General features: G+C 45.3%; 2 protein-coding genes across 9 annotated transcripts in view; one reads left to right on the forward strand and one right to left on the reverse strand.

Annotated features, from left to right (window-relative positions):
• Window positions 1–2697, forward strand: part of nfrkb (nuclear factor related to kappaB binding protein) — a 121021-nt gene extending 118324 nt beyond the window's left edge. For 7 of the 8 annotated variants that reach the window (XM_059957141.1, XM_059957147.1, XM_059957140.1 and 4 more), the window contains one exon: window positions 173–2696. In XM_059957141.1, the coding sequence (XP_059813124.1) occupies window positions 173–292 (120 nt within the window). In that variant the 3' untranslated portion in view covers window positions 293–2696. Of the gene's footprint in view, window positions 1–172 lie in introns of all 8 variants that reach the window. The other variant, XM_059957143.1, reaches the window with a different exon arrangement.
• A 13967-nt stretch (window positions 2698–16664) lies between these two features.
• The window catches only part of tmem45b (transmembrane protein 45B), a 31119-nt gene continuing 27310 nt past the window's right edge, over window positions 16665–20473 (reverse strand). The window contains exons 4-6 of the mRNA XM_059957159.1: window positions 18650–18834; window positions 18074–18219; window positions 16665–17666 (exon numbers count right to left, since the gene is read on the reverse strand). Of these exons, the coding sequence (XP_059813142.1) occupies window positions 17567–17666; window positions 18074–18219; window positions 18650–18834 (431 nt within the window). The 3' untranslated portion in view covers window positions 16665–17566. The remainder of the gene's footprint in view (window positions 17667–18073; window positions 18220–18649; window positions 18835–20473) is intronic.

A 20473-nucleotide genomic window follows, 5' to 3' on the forward strand; every position in this document is an offset into this window, starting at 1 on the left:
TAGCATCAGCCCAGACTGATGTTCCCAGTCCCGTAAGTGCTGGAGATTGGCCTTATTTAAGCCAGAGTTACAAAAATTAGAAAAATCCATGCTGTGTTCTCAGACACTGAAGTAGCATCCTACTCTGCAATGTGACTTTTAATATTCTGGCTACCTCACTTCTCCCACACAGGTCAGGATCCAACACCTTCCATCTCAACAGCTTCACCAAGGAACGTCGATCAGCTCCAGCAAGCCCATCTCTACAGTGGTCGTAACCACAGCACCATCAGTGAAACAGCCACAGGACTAGTGAATACTGTCTTAGACATAGACCGTGTCATTGTATTTATTATTTTTACCTTCCACTGTAGGCTCATCATCTCACACATCATGGCTCAGTGCTGAGTGATGGGAGCCATACCCCTTCTGTCCTGTCGTGTGGACACAAATTGTGTTCTGCTTCAATCCCTGAAAATATATCATGAGACATACCTATACAGTATATCCAATAAAGCGTCTCAGTAATAAGCTTGTTGTAGTTTGAATCCTTACTGGCGACAGGGCGCCAGTGGGTCAAGAGATCAATGCCTCATTACAGAAACCAGAAGGTACCTGTCTCCGCCCGGCACACCACTCTGTTGGGCCTGTAATAAGTCTTTATGTCCCTGGCCAAGGGTTCCTCCTGCTTAATGGCAAATCTCTGCTGTTTTGAAGACAAACTGTATTAAACAATTATGATGAGGTGGTTCCATATGATGGATCCTTCTGTGGAATATCTGAGGTTCTCTGTGTATAATACTGTGTATCAAATCATGTTTGTGTTGCTTTACAGTGGTGGAGTGTGCTTATGATGCTGGATATATAGGTGTTTAAGGTGCTGTGTGTAAAGGACTTATTAGAGAACTATGAAATAAGTGTCTTGTGCTGTCTACAATATTTTTATGCTGCAGTAGATGTGCTCTTTATTACACTGCATTTAAGTTACTGTCTATGCAGTATTGTTTTAAATGCAGTTTATAACTTTGTGTGTATATAGTGCTACTTAGTGTGCTGGATACACAGTAGTGTTCACTGCACAACAATTTGGTGACATCCAGTATAAATTGACTTCTACAATTTGGGTATCCCTGCCGTCACAGGAGATTTCAGTTTGCTGGCAGTGAGTGACGAGGAACAAGAGCAGGAGTGGACTTTTGCCTCTGCCAGGATGCTCTGCTTCAGTAAGGCCCTGGCTTATTTAAACTCTACCTTCCCAACATATTCCCATGTCTCTGAATTCCCTTGGTATCCGAAGATGTGTTGTCCTCCACACATCTTCGGAGCTCTGAGTGAAGCAATTTCCCCATATCCTAAATTCTCATCATTATTCAGAGATTCTGATTTCTCAATTCTAGACAGAGTCAAGGGAAATACTGTAACTTAATGTATGTCCTCTCCATTTTAACTTTATTTCAATCAGATCACTCTTTAAGCCACATCCATACAATCCAAATAATGTGAGAAGCCTTTTCTTTAAGTCATTAAAAAATGACGTCAGAAGAGTTGCCACGTGTGCAGCCCGTGCAAGACGGATACACACATTAAAATATAATGATCATGTGATTATAATCAACACTTAAACAGATAAAATCATGTCAAAAATTAATTCTGAGCAATGAAGAGAAGCATTGTGTGAATATCTTGGGCGTCAAGATTTACAAGATGGTATATTTTATCAAAGACACTTAATGTGAGATTCTAAAAATTAGTTATTAATTATCCTCAGCTTTATTAATAAAATTAATGGAATAATACTTTCTAGATCATTGGTGCACGGTGTTTTTTTGTGAGGAGTACCAAGTTTACAACTCATGCAAAGGGCACCCAGACAATATTTTAGTTTGACGAGATCAGATACTGGTGTTCTTAGTCATGTTTAAGAATACAGACTGTGTACCCTCCACTGACGCTCACCGCTGCCCCTTACTGCCCTGCTCATCACGTCCCCACCCCTCGCCCAGCCTGTCAATGAGCCTAGCCTTTCCTGTAAATCACAAACTGCCTGAAGAACTTGGTGGGTCAGACAGCATCTATGGAGACAGAGTGCTAGTTGATGTCTCATGTCGAAGCCCTGAATCAGGACTGAGAGTGTCGAAGGGGTATAGCCAGTATAAAGAGGTGTGGGGGGTGGGCAGGTGATGGGAGCCCAGTGAGGAGTGGGAAACTGCAGAGGATGGAGATGGGGAGGGGAGAGTGGAGATTTTGATAGATTGGGAGGTGATGTGGACAAAACAAAGGGCTGAGATTGCGGAATCGGATCAGTAAAGGAGGAGATACTGGAGAAATGAGGGGCAAATGGACCAGTGGGGGAGGGAGAAGAAACAGTGATGAGGGCTGGGGGCAGGATGGAAAGAAGGAAGTGGAGAAAATCTGGGCAAATGAGAGAGGGAGAGGGTTGTGTGGGCTACCTGAAGCTAAAAAATTGAATGTTACTGTCATTGGGCTGCAGACAACCCAGGCAGAATATCAACTGCTGCTCTTCCAGTTTGTATTTAGCAGTGGAGGAGGCCGCAGGCAGACAGATTGGTGTGGAAATGGGAGGGGAGTTAAGATGGCTAGCAGCTGGGGGCTCTGGCCTTCTCCAAACAAGAACAGCACTCAATGCCATGACTATTGCAACATGGTCTCTGTGTTCCTTTCTCTCTTCTTATCCATCCAGATTTTCTTCCACCCACCCCCCTTCCCTATCACCTCATTTCTTACCTTCCCCTTCTTGATTTTGTGTGTTCTGCAAGTTTTTACAAGTTTCTGCAACTTTCTTCGATCTTTGCAGTAGCATTCCCCCCTCCCATACCAGGTGGTAATACCTGTATTACCAGTCAGAATACTCTACGTAGTACATTCGTAGAAGTTTGAGTGTTTTAGTTGACATACCAAATCTCTTCAAACGCCTAATGAAATAAAGCTGCTGTATTGCCTTCTTTATAACTGCATCAATAAGTTGGGACCAGGTTAGATCCTCAGAGATACTGACACCCAGGAACTTGAAATTGCTCACTCTCTTCATTTCTGATTGCTCTATGAGGATTGGTATGTGTTCCCTCATCTTACCCTTTCTGACGTCCACAATCAGCTCTTTCATCTTACTGATACTGAGTGCAAAGTTGTTGCTGCGACACCACTCAACTAGCTGGTATATCTCACTCATGTACACCCTCTCATCTCCATCTGATATTCTGCCAACAATGGTTGTATCAGCAAATTTATAGATGGCATTTGAGCTATGCCTAGCCACACAGTCACGGGTGTATAGAGAGTAGAGCAGTGGGCTAAGCACACACCCCTGTGGTGTGCCAGTGTTAATTGTCAGCGAGGAGGAGGTGTTATTTCCAATCCACACAGTTTATGATCTCCTGGTGAGGAAGTTGAGAATCCAGTTGCAGGGGGAGGTATAGAGGCCCAGGTTCTGTAGCTTTGTGATCAGGACTGTTGGGATGATGGTGCTAAATACTTGGTTAGAGTCAATAAACAGCATCCTGACATAGGTATTTGCATTGTCCAGGTGATTCAAGGCCACGTGGAGAGCCATTAAGATCCTGTCTGCTGCAGGCGTTAGGCAATTCCGGTGGGTCCAGGCCCTTCCTGAGACAGGTGTTGATTCGAGCCATGACCAGCCTCTCAAAGCATTTCATCACCGTAGATGTCAGCAAGGCGGAGATGTTAATTTCATTTTCATATTTCAATGATAAACAATTTTCTTTGAGTATAGGGACCGGGTTGAGGTATCATAATTATGAGGGGTGTAAATGGGGACAGATAACAATCCTTCACCAAAACATAGGTATATAAAACAGGAAGATGTACTGTAGGTTAAGGTAAAATCTGCAAGTTTAGTAGGTATTTAAAAAAAACCTTTTTCAGTCCAAGATGAGTGGGACCACAAACATACTGTGAGTGGATGTCATAAATTGATACAAAACAGAAATGGTTTTATTGACCCCCCACACCAGCCATAAAGCACCCGTTTACATCAATCCTAGCTTAATCCCAATTCTCACCAACTTCCCCTACAGTGTACCCTCATCTCTGCACTCGGGGCAATTTACAGAAGCCAACTAAACTACCAATCTGGGCATCAGTGGGAAGCCCACAAGGTCACAGGGACAACTTGCAGCCTCCACACACAGCACCCTGTTCAGTATCGACCTGGGGGTCTATGGGACTGTGAGGCAGTCACTCTGCCCACTTTGCCAGTGTTTGGAAGTCAGGAGACAGACTTCCACAACATTTAAGAAGTGACTAGATGTGCACTTGGTTTGAGGAGGCGTAGCAGGCTGCAGACCAAGTTCTGGAAGATAGGATTCGTGTAGGTGGGTGCTCAGTTGTCAGAATAGACTTGATGAGCTGAATGGTCTGTTTTCATGCTATAAGACTCTATCACTGACCAGAACAAGGGTGGGGTTCCCCTACACACCTTCTATCCCACCAGTCTCCACTGATAATGATAATTCACTGTACTTTCCACCACATTTAACAAAATACCATCATTTGAACATAGAAACATAGAAATCTACAGCATATCACAGGCTCTTCAGCCCAGAATGTTGCGCCAACCATGTACAGTAACCTACTCTATTTTTCTAAGCTCCATATACCTATGAGTCTCTTAAAAAACCCTATTGTATCCATCACTGGCAGTGCATTCCATGCACCCACCACTCTCTGTGTGAAAAACTTACCCTTGACATCCCCTTGTACCTACTTCCAAGCACCTTAAAACTATGCCTCCATGTGTTAGCCTTTTCAGCCCTGGGAAAAAGCCTCTCATCATCTTATACACCTCTCATCCTCTGTCGTTCCAAGGAGAAAAGGCTGAGTTCACTCAACCTATTCTCATAAGGCATGCTCTCCAATCCAGGCAACATCCTTGTAAATCTCCTCTACACTCTCTCTCTATAGTATCCACATCCTTCCTGTAGTGAGGTGACCAGAACTGAGCACAGTGCTCCAAGTGGGGTCTGATTAAGGTCATGTATAACTGCAACGTTACCTCACGGCTCTTGAACTCAATCCTATGGTTGTTGAAGGCCGACACATAATACTCCTTACCAACACTGTCAACCTGCGCAGCAACTTTGAGTGTCCAATGGACACAGACCCCAAAATCTCTCTGATTCTCCACATTGCCAAGAGTTTTACCATTAATGCTATGTTCTGCCATCAAATTTGACCTACCAAAATGAACCATTTCACACTTACCTGAGTTTAACTCCATCTGCCACTTCTCAGCCCAGTTCTGCATCCTATCGATGTCCTGCTGTAACCTCTGACTACCATCCAGACTATTCACAACACCCCCAACTTCTGAGACATCAGCAAAGTTACTAACCCATCCTTCTACTTCTTCATCTAGGTCATTTATGCAAATCACAAAGAGGTGGGGGGGGGAGTCCCAGAACAGATCCCTGCAGAACACCACTGGTTATCAACCTCCATGCAGAATATGAACCATCTACAACCACACTTTGCCTTCTGTGGGCAAGCCAATTCTGGACCCACAGAGCAAGGTCTCCTTGGATCCCATGCCTCTTTACTTTTGGAGACTTGCATGAGGAACCTTATCAAATGCCTTACTAAAACCATATACACTACATCCACTGCTCTACCTTCATCAATATGTTTTATTACATCCTCGAAGAATTCAATCAGGCTTGTAAGGCATGACCTGCCCTTGACAAAGCCATGCTGACTATCCCTAATCAGATTGTCTCTCCAAATGCTCATAAATCCTACCTCTCAGGATCTTCTCCAACCACTGAAGTAAGACTCATTGGCTTATAATTTATTGGGTTATCTCTACTCCATTTCTTGAACAAGGGAACAACATTTGCAACCCACCAAACCTCTGGTACTTCTCCAATCCCTATTGATGATGAAAGATCATCGCCAGAATCTCATCTCAACAATCTCTTCTCTCACTTCCCACAGTAGCCTGGGGTATATCTCATCTGAGCATAGCGAAATATCTAACTTAATACTTTTCAAAAGCTCCAGCACATCCTCTTTCTTAACGTCTATGTGCTCAAGCGTTTCAGTCCACTGTAAGTCATCCCCACAATTGTCAAGGTCTTTTTCACTGGTGAATACTGAAACAAAGTATTCATTAAGTACCTCCGACTCCATGCACGTTTCCACTATCGCACCTGGTTGGCCCTATTCTCACACCACTCATCCTCTTGGTCTTCACATACTTATAGAATGCCTTTGGGATTTCCTTAATCCTCATTGTCAAGGCCTTCTCATAGCCCATTCCAGCTGTCCTAAATTCATTCTTAAGCTCCCTTAACCTTGTAATTTTCTAGAGCTCTAACAGTAGCTAGTTTCTTGAACCTTTCATAAGCTTTTTTCTTCTGAACTAGATTTTCTACATCCTTTGTACACCATGGTTCTTTTACTCTACCATCTTTTCCCTGCCTCAATGGAGCATACCTATGCAGATCACCATGCAAATGTTCCCTGAACATTTGCCACATTTCTGCCATGCATTTCCCTGAGAACATCTGCTCCCAATTTATGCCCCCAAATTTCTACTTAATAGCATCATATTTCCCCCTACCCCAACTAAATGTTTCCCAACTTGTCTGCTCCTATCCCTCTCCAGCACTATGGTAAAAGAGATAGTGTTGTGATCACTACCTCCAAAATGCTCTACCATCAAGAGATCTGACACCTGACCAGGTTCATTTCCCAATACCAGATCAAGTGCCGCCTCTCCTCGAGTTGGCTTATCTGCATATTGTGTCAAGAAACCTTCCCGAATACACCTAACAAACTCCACCCCATCCAAACCCCTTGTGCTAAGGAGATGCCAGTCAGTATTAGGAAAGTTAAAATCTCCCATCACATCAACCCTATCATTGCACTGTTTCAGAATCTGCCTCCCTATCTGCTCCTCAATGTCTCTGCTACTATTGGGGGGGTCTATAAAAACACCCAGTGGAGTTATTGCCCCTTTCTGTTTCTGACTGCTACCCACACTGACTCAGTGGACAATCCCTCCATGACTTCCTCTTTTTCGGTAACTGTGATACTATCCCTGATTAGCAATGCCACTTCCCCACCTCTTTTGCCTCCCTCTCTATTCTTTTTGAAACATCTAAAGCCCAACACACTCAGCAGCCATTTCTGCCCCTGAGACATCCAAACATCTGTAATGGCCACAATGTCATAGTTCCATGTATTGATCTATACTATAAGTTCATCCACCTTGTCTATGATACTCCTTGCATTAAAATAGACACATCTCAAACCATCTGGCTGTGCGCATCTTTGCTCCACCATCTGCCTATCTTTCCTCATAAACTCCCTACAAGTTGTCTCTATTTGTGCACCAACTGCCCCAGCCTCAGCCTCTTCACTTTGGTTCCCACCCACCTGCAAATCTAATTTAAACCCTCCCCAACAGCATTAGCAAACCTCCCTCCCAGGATATTGGTTCCCCTTCAGTTCAGGCGCAACCCGTCCCACTTGTACAGGTCACCACTTCACCAGAAAAGGTCCCAATGATCCAAAAACTTGTAACCCTTCCTCCTGCACCCTCTCCTCAGCCATTCATTCGTCTGCATATCTTCCTGTTCTGACCTTCCCTAGCTTGTGGCGCCCAGAGTAATCTGGAGATTACCACCTTGCAGACCCTGCTCCTAACTCCTAACTCCCTAAACTTACTGTGCAGGTCCTCTACCCCTCTCCTGCCTATGTCATTGGCACCAACACGTACCACGACCTCTGGCTGCTCACCCTCCCCTTCAAGAATGTTCTGCAACCACTCAGAGACCTCCTGGACCCGAGCACCCAGGAGACAACACACTATCCTGGCAGCATCTCTCCTGCTGCCACAAAATCTCCTATCTGTCCCCTCTGCCTGACTTCACCCTGCCCTTCGGGGACTCAGGGCCGACCACAGTGCTATTGGTCTGGCTGCTACTGCCTTGCCTCAGCAGTATCCTAGAGGGTATTCCTGTTGCTGAGGGGAATGGTCTGTACTGACTTGCTTCTCCCTTTACCCCTCTGGGTGTTCACCCATCAACTCCCTGAATTCTGCACTCTGAGTATAACCACCTGCTCAAAAGTCTTGTCTATCAATTGCTCTGCCTCCTGGATGATCCTAAGTTCATCCAACTCCAGTTCCAGCTCCTTAATGTGGTCTTTCAGGAGCTGGAGTTGACTGCGCTTCCTGCAGGTGTAGTCATCAGGGAGACCACCAGGTTCCATGAATTCCCACGTCCTACAGGAGGAGCATTCCATGCCACACCTGCCATTCTGCCTGTACTGTGCAATGGGCAGCCAAGGCCAAATTGTCAATAACGAAAGGGAAAACTTACCCTTCTTACCTGTTTCTTTGGCCTCAGCTTCTTCTCATTGAAGCCTCTTGAGTCAACGCCTGTAAGTTCCCACTCTGATTCTAGCCCCCACTCTGACGATGGCCGCTCCACGAGACCTTATCTCTCTTTTATGGTTTAAGAAGGCAGTGCCTGCCTTCAATTGCCACTGATGATTCCCACACCTGTGCACTGGCTACTGTCTTTAAGAAAAAGCATGTAGCCAGTGATACATCTTTCCATTCACTCCCTCACCCTTCAGAATTCCAAAGGGAATGCTTCCTCTGCAACTCCCTGACATTGTCTTCCCAACACCCTGTTCCCTTCTCAATGCCATTTCCTGTGAAACCTTGAGAGGTGCAACATTTGTCCTTTTATGTCTACCCTCCCCACCCAAATCCTCCTGAAATAGTGATTCACTTACACTCATACTTGTTAATGCATTGAACCTAGTTCTCACATTGTTGTCTCTTTACACTGGACAAACCACGGATTGTGACAGTAAAGGAGAGAAACTCCATCTGCCTACAATGACTGTTACCTTAATTCTCCATTGAGCTTCCACAATGATATCCTATAATTTTCCAACACAGTCCAGTTAGGCCCGAAGAACAGCATCTCATCATTAGACTGGGCATGTTACAGCTCTTGGGAATTAACACTCAATTCAACAGTTCTGGTCTGTGTTGGATCGGCCAGTTCTGTTCCTACTCTTCCAATTCACTCTACTCACTCCTGGATTGCTGCCTGTGCCACGCACCAGTCAGGGTAAAAATAGGATGATTTGGCAGATTAATGTATGGCTGAGGAATTGTTGCTGAGGGCAGGATTTCAGATTTCTAGATCATTGGGATCTCTTCTGGGGAAGGTACAAACTGTACAAAGGGGACAAGTTACACCTGAACCAATATCCCTGTGGGCAGGTTTGCTCAAGCTTTTGGGGTGGGTTTGAGCTGAACTGGCATGGGGATGGGAACCAGAGTGAGAGGGCTGAGGATGCAGCAATTGATAAACAAGCAGAGGCAGCGTGTAGTGAGACCGTCAGGAAGGACAGGCAGATGACAAGACACCTAATGGTGTCCCACAAGGATCTGTTCTGGGACCTCGACTTTTTGTGATTTTTATTAATGACCTGGATGTGGGGGTAGAAGGGTGGGTTGGCAAGTTTGCAGACGTCACAAGGGTTGGTGGTGTTGTAGATAGTGTAGAGGATTGTTGAAGATTGCAGAGAGACATTGATAGGATGCAGAAGTGGTCTGAGAAGTGGCAGATGGAGTTCAAACCCGGAGAAGTGTGAGGTGGTACACTTTGGAAGGACAAACTCCAAGGCAGAGTACAAAGTAAATGGCAGGATACTTGGTAGTGTGGAGGAGCAGGGGTATCTGGGGGTACATGTCCACAGATCCCTGAAAGTTGCCTCACAGGTAGATAGGGTAGTTAAGAAAGCTTATGGGGTATTAGCTTTCATAAGTCGAGGGACAGAGTTTAAGAGATGCGATGTAATGATGCAGCTCTATAAAACTCTAGTTAGGCCACACTTGGAGTACTGTGTCCAGTTCTGGTCGCCTCACTATAGGAAGGATGTGGAAGTATTGGAAAGGGTACAGAGGAGATTTACCAGGATGCTGCCTGGTTTAGAGAGTATGGATTATGATCAGAGATTAAGGGAGCTAGGGCTTTACTCTTTGGAGAGAAGGAGGATGAGAGGAGACATGATAGAGGTGTACAAGATATTAAGAGGAATAGACAGAGTGGACAGCCAGCACCTCTTCCCCAGGGCACCACTGCTCAGTACAAGAGGACATGGCTTTAAGGTAAGGGGGATATTAGAGGAAGGTTTTTCACTCAGAGAGTGGTTGGTGCATGGAATGCACTGCCTGAGTCAGTGGTGGAGGCAGATACACTCGTGAAGTTTAAGAGACTACTAGACAGGTATATGTATAATTTAAGATGGGGGGGTTATATGGGAGGCAGGGTTTGAGGGTCGGCACAACATTGTGGGCCGAAGGGCCTGTACTGTGCTGTATTGTTCTATGTTCTATGATAGGGTGAAATTGTAGTCAGTGGGATGAGTTGCAGTGTAACACTGGGACAAAGTCAGAAAGGGTGATGAATACAGGACTGAAGATGTTATACTTGAATGCACACAGTATATGGAGTGAGGTAGACGATCTTGTAGCGCAGTTAGAGATTGGCAGATATGATGTCGGTGGCATCACTGAGTTGTGGCTGAAAGAAGATCATAGTTAGGAGCTTAACATCCAAGGATACACTTTATATCGAAAGGACAGGCAGGTAGGCAGAGTAGGTGGGATAGTTCTGTTGGTAAAAACTGAAATCAAATCCTTAGAAAGAGGTAACATAGGATCAGAAAAAAAAGAATCCTTGTGGGTAGAGTTAAGAAACTGTAAGGGTAAGAAGACCCTGATAAGAGTTATATACAGGTCTCTGAATAGTAGCCAGAATGTGGGATATAAATTAAAATGGGAGATAGAAAATGCATGTAATAAGCACAATATTATGACAGTCATGGGGGATTTTAATATGTAGGTAGATTGGAAAAATCATGTCGGTCATGGAGAGAGAGAATTTATAGAATGCCTACAAGATGGCATTTTAAAGCAGTCCATGGTTGATCCCACCAGGGGATCCGTAATTCTGGATTGGGTGTTGTGTAATGATCTGGGTTTGGTTATGGAGCTTAAGGTAAAGGAAATTGATCATAATGTGATAGAATTCACCCTGCTGCTTGAGAGGGAGAAGCTAAAGTATTACACTGGAGTAAAGGGGATTACAGAGGCATGAGAGAGGAGCTGGCCAAAGTTGATTGGAAGGGCATACAAGTAGAGATGACAGCAGAACAACAATGGCTGTGGTTTTTTGGAGCAATTGGAAGGCACAATATATCCCAAAGAAGGAAGAAGTACTCTAAAGGCAGGATGACACAACCAAGGCAAAAGACAAAGAGAGGGCATATAACAGAGCAAATATTAGTGGGAGGTTAGAGGATTAGGACACTTTTATAAACCAACAGAAGGCAACTAAAAAATCATTGAGAAGGAAAAGATGGAATACAGTGGTAAGCTAGCCAATAATACCAAAAGGGATATGAAAGTTTTTTTCAGATATATGAAGTGTTAAAAGAGAGGTGAGGGTGGATATTGGACCGCTGGAAAATGACGCTAGAGAGGTAGTAATGAGGGATGAGGAAATGGCGGGCTAACTAACTAATTATTTTGCATCCATCTTCACTGTGGATGACACCAACAGTATTATGGAAGTTCAAGCAGGAAGTGAGTGCAGTTGCTATTACAAGGGAGAATGGTCTTGGGAAACTGAATGGTCTGAAGGTAGATGAGTCACCTGGACCAGATGGACGACACCCCGGGATCCTGAATGAGTGGCCAAATAATTGTGGAGGCATTAGTAGTAATCTTTCAAAAATTACTAAATTCTGAAATAGTTCTGGAAGACTGGAAAACTGCAAACATAACTACACTGTTCAAGAAGGGAGCGAGGCAAAAGGAAGGAAATCATAGGCTAGTTAGCCTGACCTCAGCGGTTGGGAAGATGTTGGAGTCAGTTGTTAAGGATGAAGCTTTGGGGTACTTGGAGGCACATGATAAAATAGGACAAAGTCAGCATGCTTTCCTTAAGGAGGAAATCTTGCCCGATAAATCCGTTGGAATGCTTTTGAAAAAATAACAAGCAGGATAGACAAAGGAGAATCATTGGATGTTGTGTACTTGAATTTTGAGAGAGCTTTGACAAGGTGCCACACTTGAGGCTGCTTAACAAGCTCTGAGCTCATGGAATTGCAGAAAAGATTCTAGCATGGATAAAGCAGTGGCTGATTGGCAGGAGGCAAAGAGTGGGAATAAAGGGAGCCTTTTCTGACTGGCTGCCAGTAACGAGTGGTGTTCCGCAGGGGTCAGTGTAGAGAGCGATTCTTTTCACATTTTATGTCAATGATTTGGAGACAGAATTGATGGCTTTGATACAAAGGTAGGTGGAGGGGCAGGTAGTGTTGAGGAAGCAGGGAGGCTACAGGAGGACTTGAACAGATTGGGAAAATAGGCAAAGAATTAACAGATTAATAGAATTAACCATTCCATGTTGGGAAATGTATGGTCATGCATTTTGGTAGAAACGTAGACTATGTTCTAGACAAGCAGAAAATTCAAAAATCTGAGGTGCAAAGGGACTTGACTTGACTTGGGAGACCTTGTGCAGGACTCCCTAAAGGTTCATTTTCAGGTTGAGTCAGTGGTGAGGAAAGCAAATGCAATGTTAGCATTTATTTTGAGAGGACTAGAATGTTAAAGCAAGGATATAATGCTGAGGCTTTGCAAGACATTGAACAGGACCACACTTGGAGTATTGTGAACAGTTTTGGGCCCCTTATCTGAGAAAGGATATGCTGACATTGGAGAGGGCTCAAAGAAGGTTCACGAGAATCATTCCAGGAATGAAAGGGTTATCATATGAAGAGCCTTTGATGGCTCTGGACCTGTACTCACAGGAGTTTAGAAAAATGATGGGGTGGTGGGAGGGGGGAAATCTCATTGAAACCTGTCAAATGCTGAAAGAGACAGAGTGGATGTGGAGGGGATGTTTCCTATGGTGGGGGAGTCTGAGACCAGAAGGCACAGCCTCCGAATAGAGAGATGTCCATTTAGAACAGAGATGAGGAGGAATTTCTTTAGGCAGCGTGTGGTGAATCTGTGGAATTCATTGCCACAGGTGGTCGTGGAGGCCAAGTCATTGGGTATTTTTAAGGCAGAAGTTGTTAGGTTCTTGTTGAGTCATTGTGTGAAAGGTTATGGAGTGAAGGCAAGAGAACGGTGTTGAGAGGGCAAATGGACCAGCCGTGATGAATTGGCAAAGCAGACTCAATAGAACGAATGGTCCAATTCTGCTCCTATATTTTATGTTCTTGTGGTCTTATCACTAAAATAATGAATTTTCTCATCTGTAACCCTGCCCAATGTTACCCCTGTGTCAGCTCATCTGTTGGTGAAACCTTGTGCAACAGTAGGAGGCCAGAACTGACAGGGCACAGATACCACACGAGGTGACTGCACGTGGTGGGGCTGCAGATTTACAGAAGGTGATTTGGAAACAAATGAGATTTTTAAAACTGAAGGCACTATTCAATGTGACAGCAGGCACCAGGTATTCATTTAGAGCTACTGGTGTGCCTTTACATTCACCCATCGACAGTCCTTTCATACTCAGAAATGTGACTCTTCCTTTATCATCATCTTTCTTTTCATGTAGTTACCAAAATCCCTTGATTTTCCCTACCAATAATGCATCGTATCCATCTGATTTCCAAATTTCCTTTTTTTTAAACTTAACTCTACACTTATGACACTAGCCATCCCCTTTAATGAAGAGGAAAGTCTGCCCCAGGCTTGAGACTGGATGACTGTGCTTCTCGTTGGTGACCTGCTCTACTCTGGAAACCCAGCACAAATTTGCCGAGCAGCTTTCTTCAGCCCATCAGGGCAATGTTGAGCCTCCAGCCTTCTCTTACTGAAATCCTCCGTCCCACTTTTTTTTCACTCAATGCTCCTGCACCGTGTCCAAAGAGAAATCAGTGTGAACCTGAGCAACGGCTCCTGTCATAGATGAATTTGTTCTACAATGAGAACAAATTCAAGTGGAATTTGGGAAGACAGAGTCAGATTTAACATTTCAGATCATTGACCTTTCATCTTTGATCTGAAACATTAACTTCATTTCTGTTTCCATAGATCCAGCCTGACCCGCTGATGGTTTCCAGAACTTTCTGTCTTTACTTGAGGTTCCCAGCGGCTGTAGTTTATCTCAGACATTGAGCAGTGCCAGTTCTGTACTCCACGTAGACTGCAGATGCTGGAAATCTGGAGCAACACACAAAATGCTGGAGGTACTCGGCAGGTCAGGCAGCATCTAAGGAGGGAAATTATCACACTAGCCCCATCACTCCTGCCCTTTCCCCTTGCCTGCACTCTCCATCTTCTCATCACCTGCACAGTCCTCCCTCTGCCCCCCTCCTCACCTCCTTACCTTCATTCCATGGTCCACCGTTCTCTCCTGTTGGATTCTGTCTTCTTCAGACCTTTGTCAGTTCAGCCTATCACCTCCCAGCTTCTTACATTGCCTGCCTATCAACCCTTACCCCTCACCTGGATACACCCATAAGCTGCAACTCTTCCTCCACCTTTTAATACTATATATTTACCCTCTTTCCCTCTTCTGGTTTAAGATGGCGCTGGTGAGACACTGTGACAACTTGCTGTCAGCAAATAAAACTACTATTAATCACACTTTTTCTCAAAAATTATCGCTGCAATCAGTAACCTGTAACTTCCCTTTCAGAGCTGAGCTCTGACCTGGCACTTTTGCAGTGTGAACTGAAATCTAGGAGATGTGGGACGGTTGTGGCGTGAATTGAGGTGGCAAGGCCTGGGCCTGAGAGCCAATGTTTGACTGCTGGAGCAGACTTGGAGGCGATTCAAAGCGGCAGAGTCGAGGCCTGAGAGCGAGGAACAGACTGATTGGCTGGTTTAAGCGCCAGGCCAGATTGGAAAGGCCAGGGTGTGAGGGCCGGAATAAAAGGACGGGACGGTGTTCAGCTCACTGCTCAGTGAGGCTTACTTGTCCCTGCACTGAACTGAGGCTGTGGCCTGCAACTAATGGGCTGAATTGGCTACAGTGATGACTGGCTTCGTGGCTGTGAGCTCACTTTCATGAACTACTGTTCTGAATATTACTTTTATTCTTTGCACAATTACTTTTTCCCCCCTGCACATCAGGTGTTCAACGGTTTCTTTTTAATGGGTTCTATATGGTTTTGTTGTTTCATGGCTGCCTGTTAGGAGGTGAATCTCAAAGTGGTATACAGTATACTTACTTTGATAATAAAAACACTTTGAACTTCAAACTCTTTCTTCCAGACCAGATGAAAGGTTTTGACTTGCAATGTCAATGATCCATTTCCCTCCAGCATCACTCTGTACTCCACATTCCAGCAATCTATATTTTTTTCCTCTTCCGGAGGTTAAGGTTTCACTTTGCTCCTCCCAGTATCAGTACCACAGATCATTCAGTCTGCCCGGGGCTCCACCCTTCCATGTTCACTCTTTTTTTCTCTCTGCCCTTTTCCCTTCCTTCGCAATTAAAATTTGTTCTGATTCTAACTACTCCCAGTTTCTGATGTAAGATCATTGGCGTGACCTTTATTGGTATGATCTTAGCAGGAAAGATATCATGTTAAGCCTTTTCGGGCTTGAGTAGATCATCTGAGCGTTTCTTTCTGAAAACAGCATCTGCCGTACCACACTGACATTCAATTGAGATTGATGGGTAGATAGAGCTGCCACCTTGGGATGTTATTGAGGGTTAACGATCAACAACAGAAACACCCAGGAAAGGAGCAGGTTCTTCTGCTCAAACTGGTCAAACAGGCTCTGTCACCATCACTTTCAGGCTGGTAATGTCTCACTGCAAAGGAATGCCTGTTTGAAGTACATGCATGAACCAGCCCCGCCCTGAGCACAGAGCACATACCATGGAAAGAGAGGCGACCTTGAGTTGTGGTAACATGAGGTGAATGCATACAGCCAGAGGCTTTTTACTTCAGCTTGTCACAGCTGCTGTTTCTGCTCTGCGGCAGCCTAGGCCGGTGCGTGGGGGAAGGGGGATGGTGAGAAGCTGGGGGGTGATCAGTGAAAGAGGAGAAGGAATCTGATTGGAGAGGTGAGGGGCCATGGGAGAAAGCGAAGTGGCACGAGAGGGAGGTGATAGGCAGGTGAGGAGAAGAGAGAGGGTAAGAGGGGAGCCAGAGTGGAAAAAGAGAGGTGGTGGAGGTGGGAGAAATTACCAGAAGTTAGAGAAACTGATATTCATATCATCAGGTTGGAGACTACCCAGAAGGAAAATGCGGTGTTCCTTCCAACCTGAGAGTGGCTTCATTGTGGCCATAGAGGAGCCCAGGTCGGAATGGGAATGGGAAGTAGAATTAAAATGTGTGGCCACTGGGAAATCCCGCCTGTTGTGGTAGACAGAACTAAGCGGTTCCCACAATCCACACTGGAACTCGCTGATGCAGAGGAGGCCGCACCAGGAGCACCAGACACAATAGGACGGCCCCAACAGACTCGCAGGTGAAGTGTTGCCGCACCTGGAAGGATGTTTTGGGGCCCTGAATGAAGGAGGGGAAGGAGCAGGTTGCATGGATAAATGCCAGGAGGGAGATCAACACGTCAGCAGGCTCGGAGGGAGAATGAAAGATGTCAAGGACGCGAACTGCAAGCTACACATCTGGAAATAATTTTCATAGTTTGTGTTTACTTTACTAAAAGGAAGATGTACAGTGTAAGCCTTTGGAAGTGAATGGAATTCAACACTGGGTAAATTGTTAGCAGAACTGAAGGACAGTTAGAAGGACAAAACATGTAACTAAACTAATCCTTTCTGCCTACAATAGAACGTATCACCAACAATATAACCCCTGTCTTTCCTGAGGACAGGCCACAATCCAAAATGTGTGTTTCCCACCATGGATGCTGCCTGACTTGCTGAGTTTCTTCAGTGCAGTGTGGGGCATTTTGTAGCTCCTGCTCTCCCTGACCATACATTCTAAACCAGTGTTATGAGACCCTGAAAGGTTTTGTATGTGCCTGTCCTCCAAACAGATGCAACAAAATCAACCTGGAATAAGATGGAGAGTTCCTGTCGATTTTGTTAAAAATGCACATTGTTTATTGCAGGGATTGTTGAGGATGAGAGGCAGATCAGTTGGTGGAGGATGGGCTATCGAAACCACTACAGTCTGAGATTGATCAAGATCGGTTGGTATTCAAAGCAGTTTCAGGTGATAGCACTGAACGTTCCGATATTACTTCCCTGCACTAAAATTATTCCCTGGATTCCATCAAAAGAGATAGCTCCTGTCCACAACCTACCTGTCCCCTGCTGCACTTGGGTAGAATTTGCTTTAGGCCCAAACCTGATCTGTGAGTTCTGGTGGGTTTGTGAAAATAGGAGACAATTCAGATTCCCGTGACCAGCGTCATTTCACAAAAGATATTCCCTGCCACTCACTCCTGCTCCGCCAATACAAAAAGTGATTCAAAGGGATTAAGGGAACAAGGAACATTCACAATAGCAAAAAAATTAGACAGAAATCATCAACTTGTCAGTGTGAATAGAGGGAAGCGCAGGAGCTGCTGGCCATGTCATTCCACGTCAGAATTGCTCAACAATCGGTACTTCTCCGACTTGCCCCGTGGTTCCATCTCTAATGCACTGTCTCTCTTTGATCTGATTTGTGTAAACCTGCAACAGAAGGCATTTGTTACCACAAGAGGCCTCCAGAGTGGAGAGGAACACATTTCATTTCCACACTCAATATATGTATTATTTTACCACGTGGTTGGATTTCCTAGACTTAGGCCTACAGAAGGGTTGGTTGCCTGAGGTATTTGCCGGCCTGTCTAGGTGCCCTGAAGGAGCAGGTGATGAACCTCTCCTTAACTTCTACGATGTGTACTGTAAGTGAGCAATTATGACCCAATGATGCGGGAGTGCCTCAGTGGCGGGGGGGGTGGGGAGAGCGCCTCAGCTTCCCAACACCAACACAACGTCAAAGGATTCTGCTTTCAAATGCATGATAAACATTGCTTAGTTTAGTGAAGCCAGTGCAGGCCCAAATCGGTATTCGACACAGGGTAGGAAGAACTCACCCGTATATCAGGGTATAGCTAATCGTGACGATACAAATGGCGGCCGCAAAATGCCAGCAGAAGCACAGTGTGACGAACATCACGTTCTCGTGGTCATTTACGTTCCACTCGGGCCCGCCACCGGGAGGGTAGAGGACAAAGCCAATCTGAAAGAGATGCGATCGTTCTCCGTCAAAAAAAGATCAAGTGTTCAGCTCTATTCAGACCCTGAAACTGAAGCAAAACCTCTGTACTAGCCGCTAAGCTCCATCCACGGCCTGTCAGTTACAGTGCGCTCACTCACAGTGGCCGCCCACTAAACTAAACTCACAGTGATCCCCGTTAAACTAAACTCTCTCAGTGATTCCTGTTGAAGTAAGCTCACATTCACAGGCTGTCCATTAAACTCACTCACTGATCCCTCATTAAACTAAACCCATTCAATGACACCCCCCCCCCCCCATTAAACTAAATTCACTCAGTTACCACCTCAGGGAGAGATCCCACATTAAGCTAAACTCACAGCGAGCTCCCGTTCAGCTCCCCTTGTTCCTGGGCTGTGGCATGAATGTTCACTGGCACCACGGATCTGCTCACCTGCCAGAACCAAGTCCCCTGCAGGATTGCCAGGCTGGTCCTGAACAGCTCAAGTACAATGTTATCTCGCAGGAAAACCTCCATCATTATGATAAAAGAACCTCCAAACACGGCCGTCAGCATAAGCGAGTGGATGTGCATGTCCAGGGGAGGCCGGTTATGGACGTGAAAATAAAACAGGAAACCTGCAGGGAAGATAAATGTGCAGTGACACATGTGTCTCAGTGCTCTTGTCCTCGGTATGAACTGTTCATCGCATGCAGAAGTGCATTTTCTGGCAGGGCCAAATTTGGCCCGAACTGGGGGCAGGGGGGATTTAAAGGAAGTGGAGTTTCTCCAGAGGGAATATTGTATTGAGGACACCACGAGGTCAGTCAGGGTATAGACAGACAAAGACAGTGAGAATAGCCTTCACGTTACTGGGTACAAATCACATTCTGTATGAATTGGTGCCTGGACCACTGCTTTCCCTTAATATATGAGGAAGATTTGGATACAGGAATCAGAAATCCATCTCAAAGTTTATGGATCACACTTATTTGGAGATATAATTAATGCTGAGCAAATCTATAAGATCAATCAATGCAGTATATGTAGACGTGTATATTGGGGTGCCATGGTGGTGCAGTGGTTAGCGCGTCACTATTACAGGCCGGCTGCTGGCGCAGTGACATCAGCGCCGGGCTCCAGAGCAAAGGTTCCCGAGTTTGAATCTAGTCGGGGGCCGCTCCCGGACACGCTTTCCATCCGTGACAGGTTGAGTGTTGAGCTCGCAACAAGGTCTCGTAAAAAAAAGAACTGGGCTGTGAGAAGGACGTGGGGGTCCACTCACAGAATCTTTCCTCTAAGACAAGCACTTCGAAAAAGGTGGTCGCTGAGGCTCTGACAGAGTATGGCACACAAAAAAAGGAAAAATTACAGTTAGAGTTCAGAGCGGCATTCCAGCGCTTTCTATATGTTCTCCCCATGAACCACATGAGTTTCCTCTGGGTGATCCGGTTTCCTCCGTCAGCCCAAAGACGTACCGGTTGGTAGGTTAATTGGTCACTGTAAATTGTCATGTGATTAGGCTCGTGTGGGTTGCTGTGCGGTACAACTCGTTAGGCTGGAAGGGCCTGTTCTGCACTGCATCTCTAAACAATAAAATAAAATAATTGGCTAACTAATTGAAATAAAGATAAATGTCCGGTGAGACTGCAGATCCTGGTATCTGAAACAATCTGCTGGAGGAACTCAGTGAATCGAGCACCTGAAGGAGGAAAGGAATTGTCAATGTTTTGGTCGAAACCTGCAACAGCCCTGATGGTGAACTGCACGCATTTCTGTGATGTAATTCACCAGTAATGTCAAAAGATACTGGAGTTAAAATGTTAAACTTGACATTGGTGTCCCATGATCGCATTGAGTAAAGAAGGATAAGGGACAATTTCATTGAAGTGTTGAAGATGCTTAAAGGATTGGATAGGAGAGCAATGAAAATGCTGGAAACAGCCAAGAGGTCAGGTTGCATTATGTATAGGCATCTGTTAGTCTCGAGAGATGATGGATTTGTGCCTTGGAAGGTTTCCAGGGCGCAGGCCTGGGCGGGGTTGTACGGGAGACCGGCAGCTCCCCATGCTGCAAGTCTCCCCTCTCCACACCACCGATGTTGTCCAAGGGAAGGGCAAGGGCCGATACAGCTTGGCACCGGTGTCGTCGCAGAGCAATGTGTGGTTAAGTGCCTTGCTCAAGGACACAAATACGCTGCATCAGCTGAGGCGCGAACTAGCGACCACTTGGCCATGTGCTTTAACCACTTGCATTGGTGAGAAGACAAAATAAGTT

Source organism: Hypanus sabinus, chromosome X2, assembly GCF_030144855.1.
Source record: "Hypanus sabinus isolate sHypSab1 chromosome X2, sHypSab1.hap1, whole genome shotgun sequence".
NCBI lineage: Eukaryota > Metazoa > Chordata > Chondrichthyes > Myliobatiformes > Dasyatidae > Hypanus > Hypanus sabinus.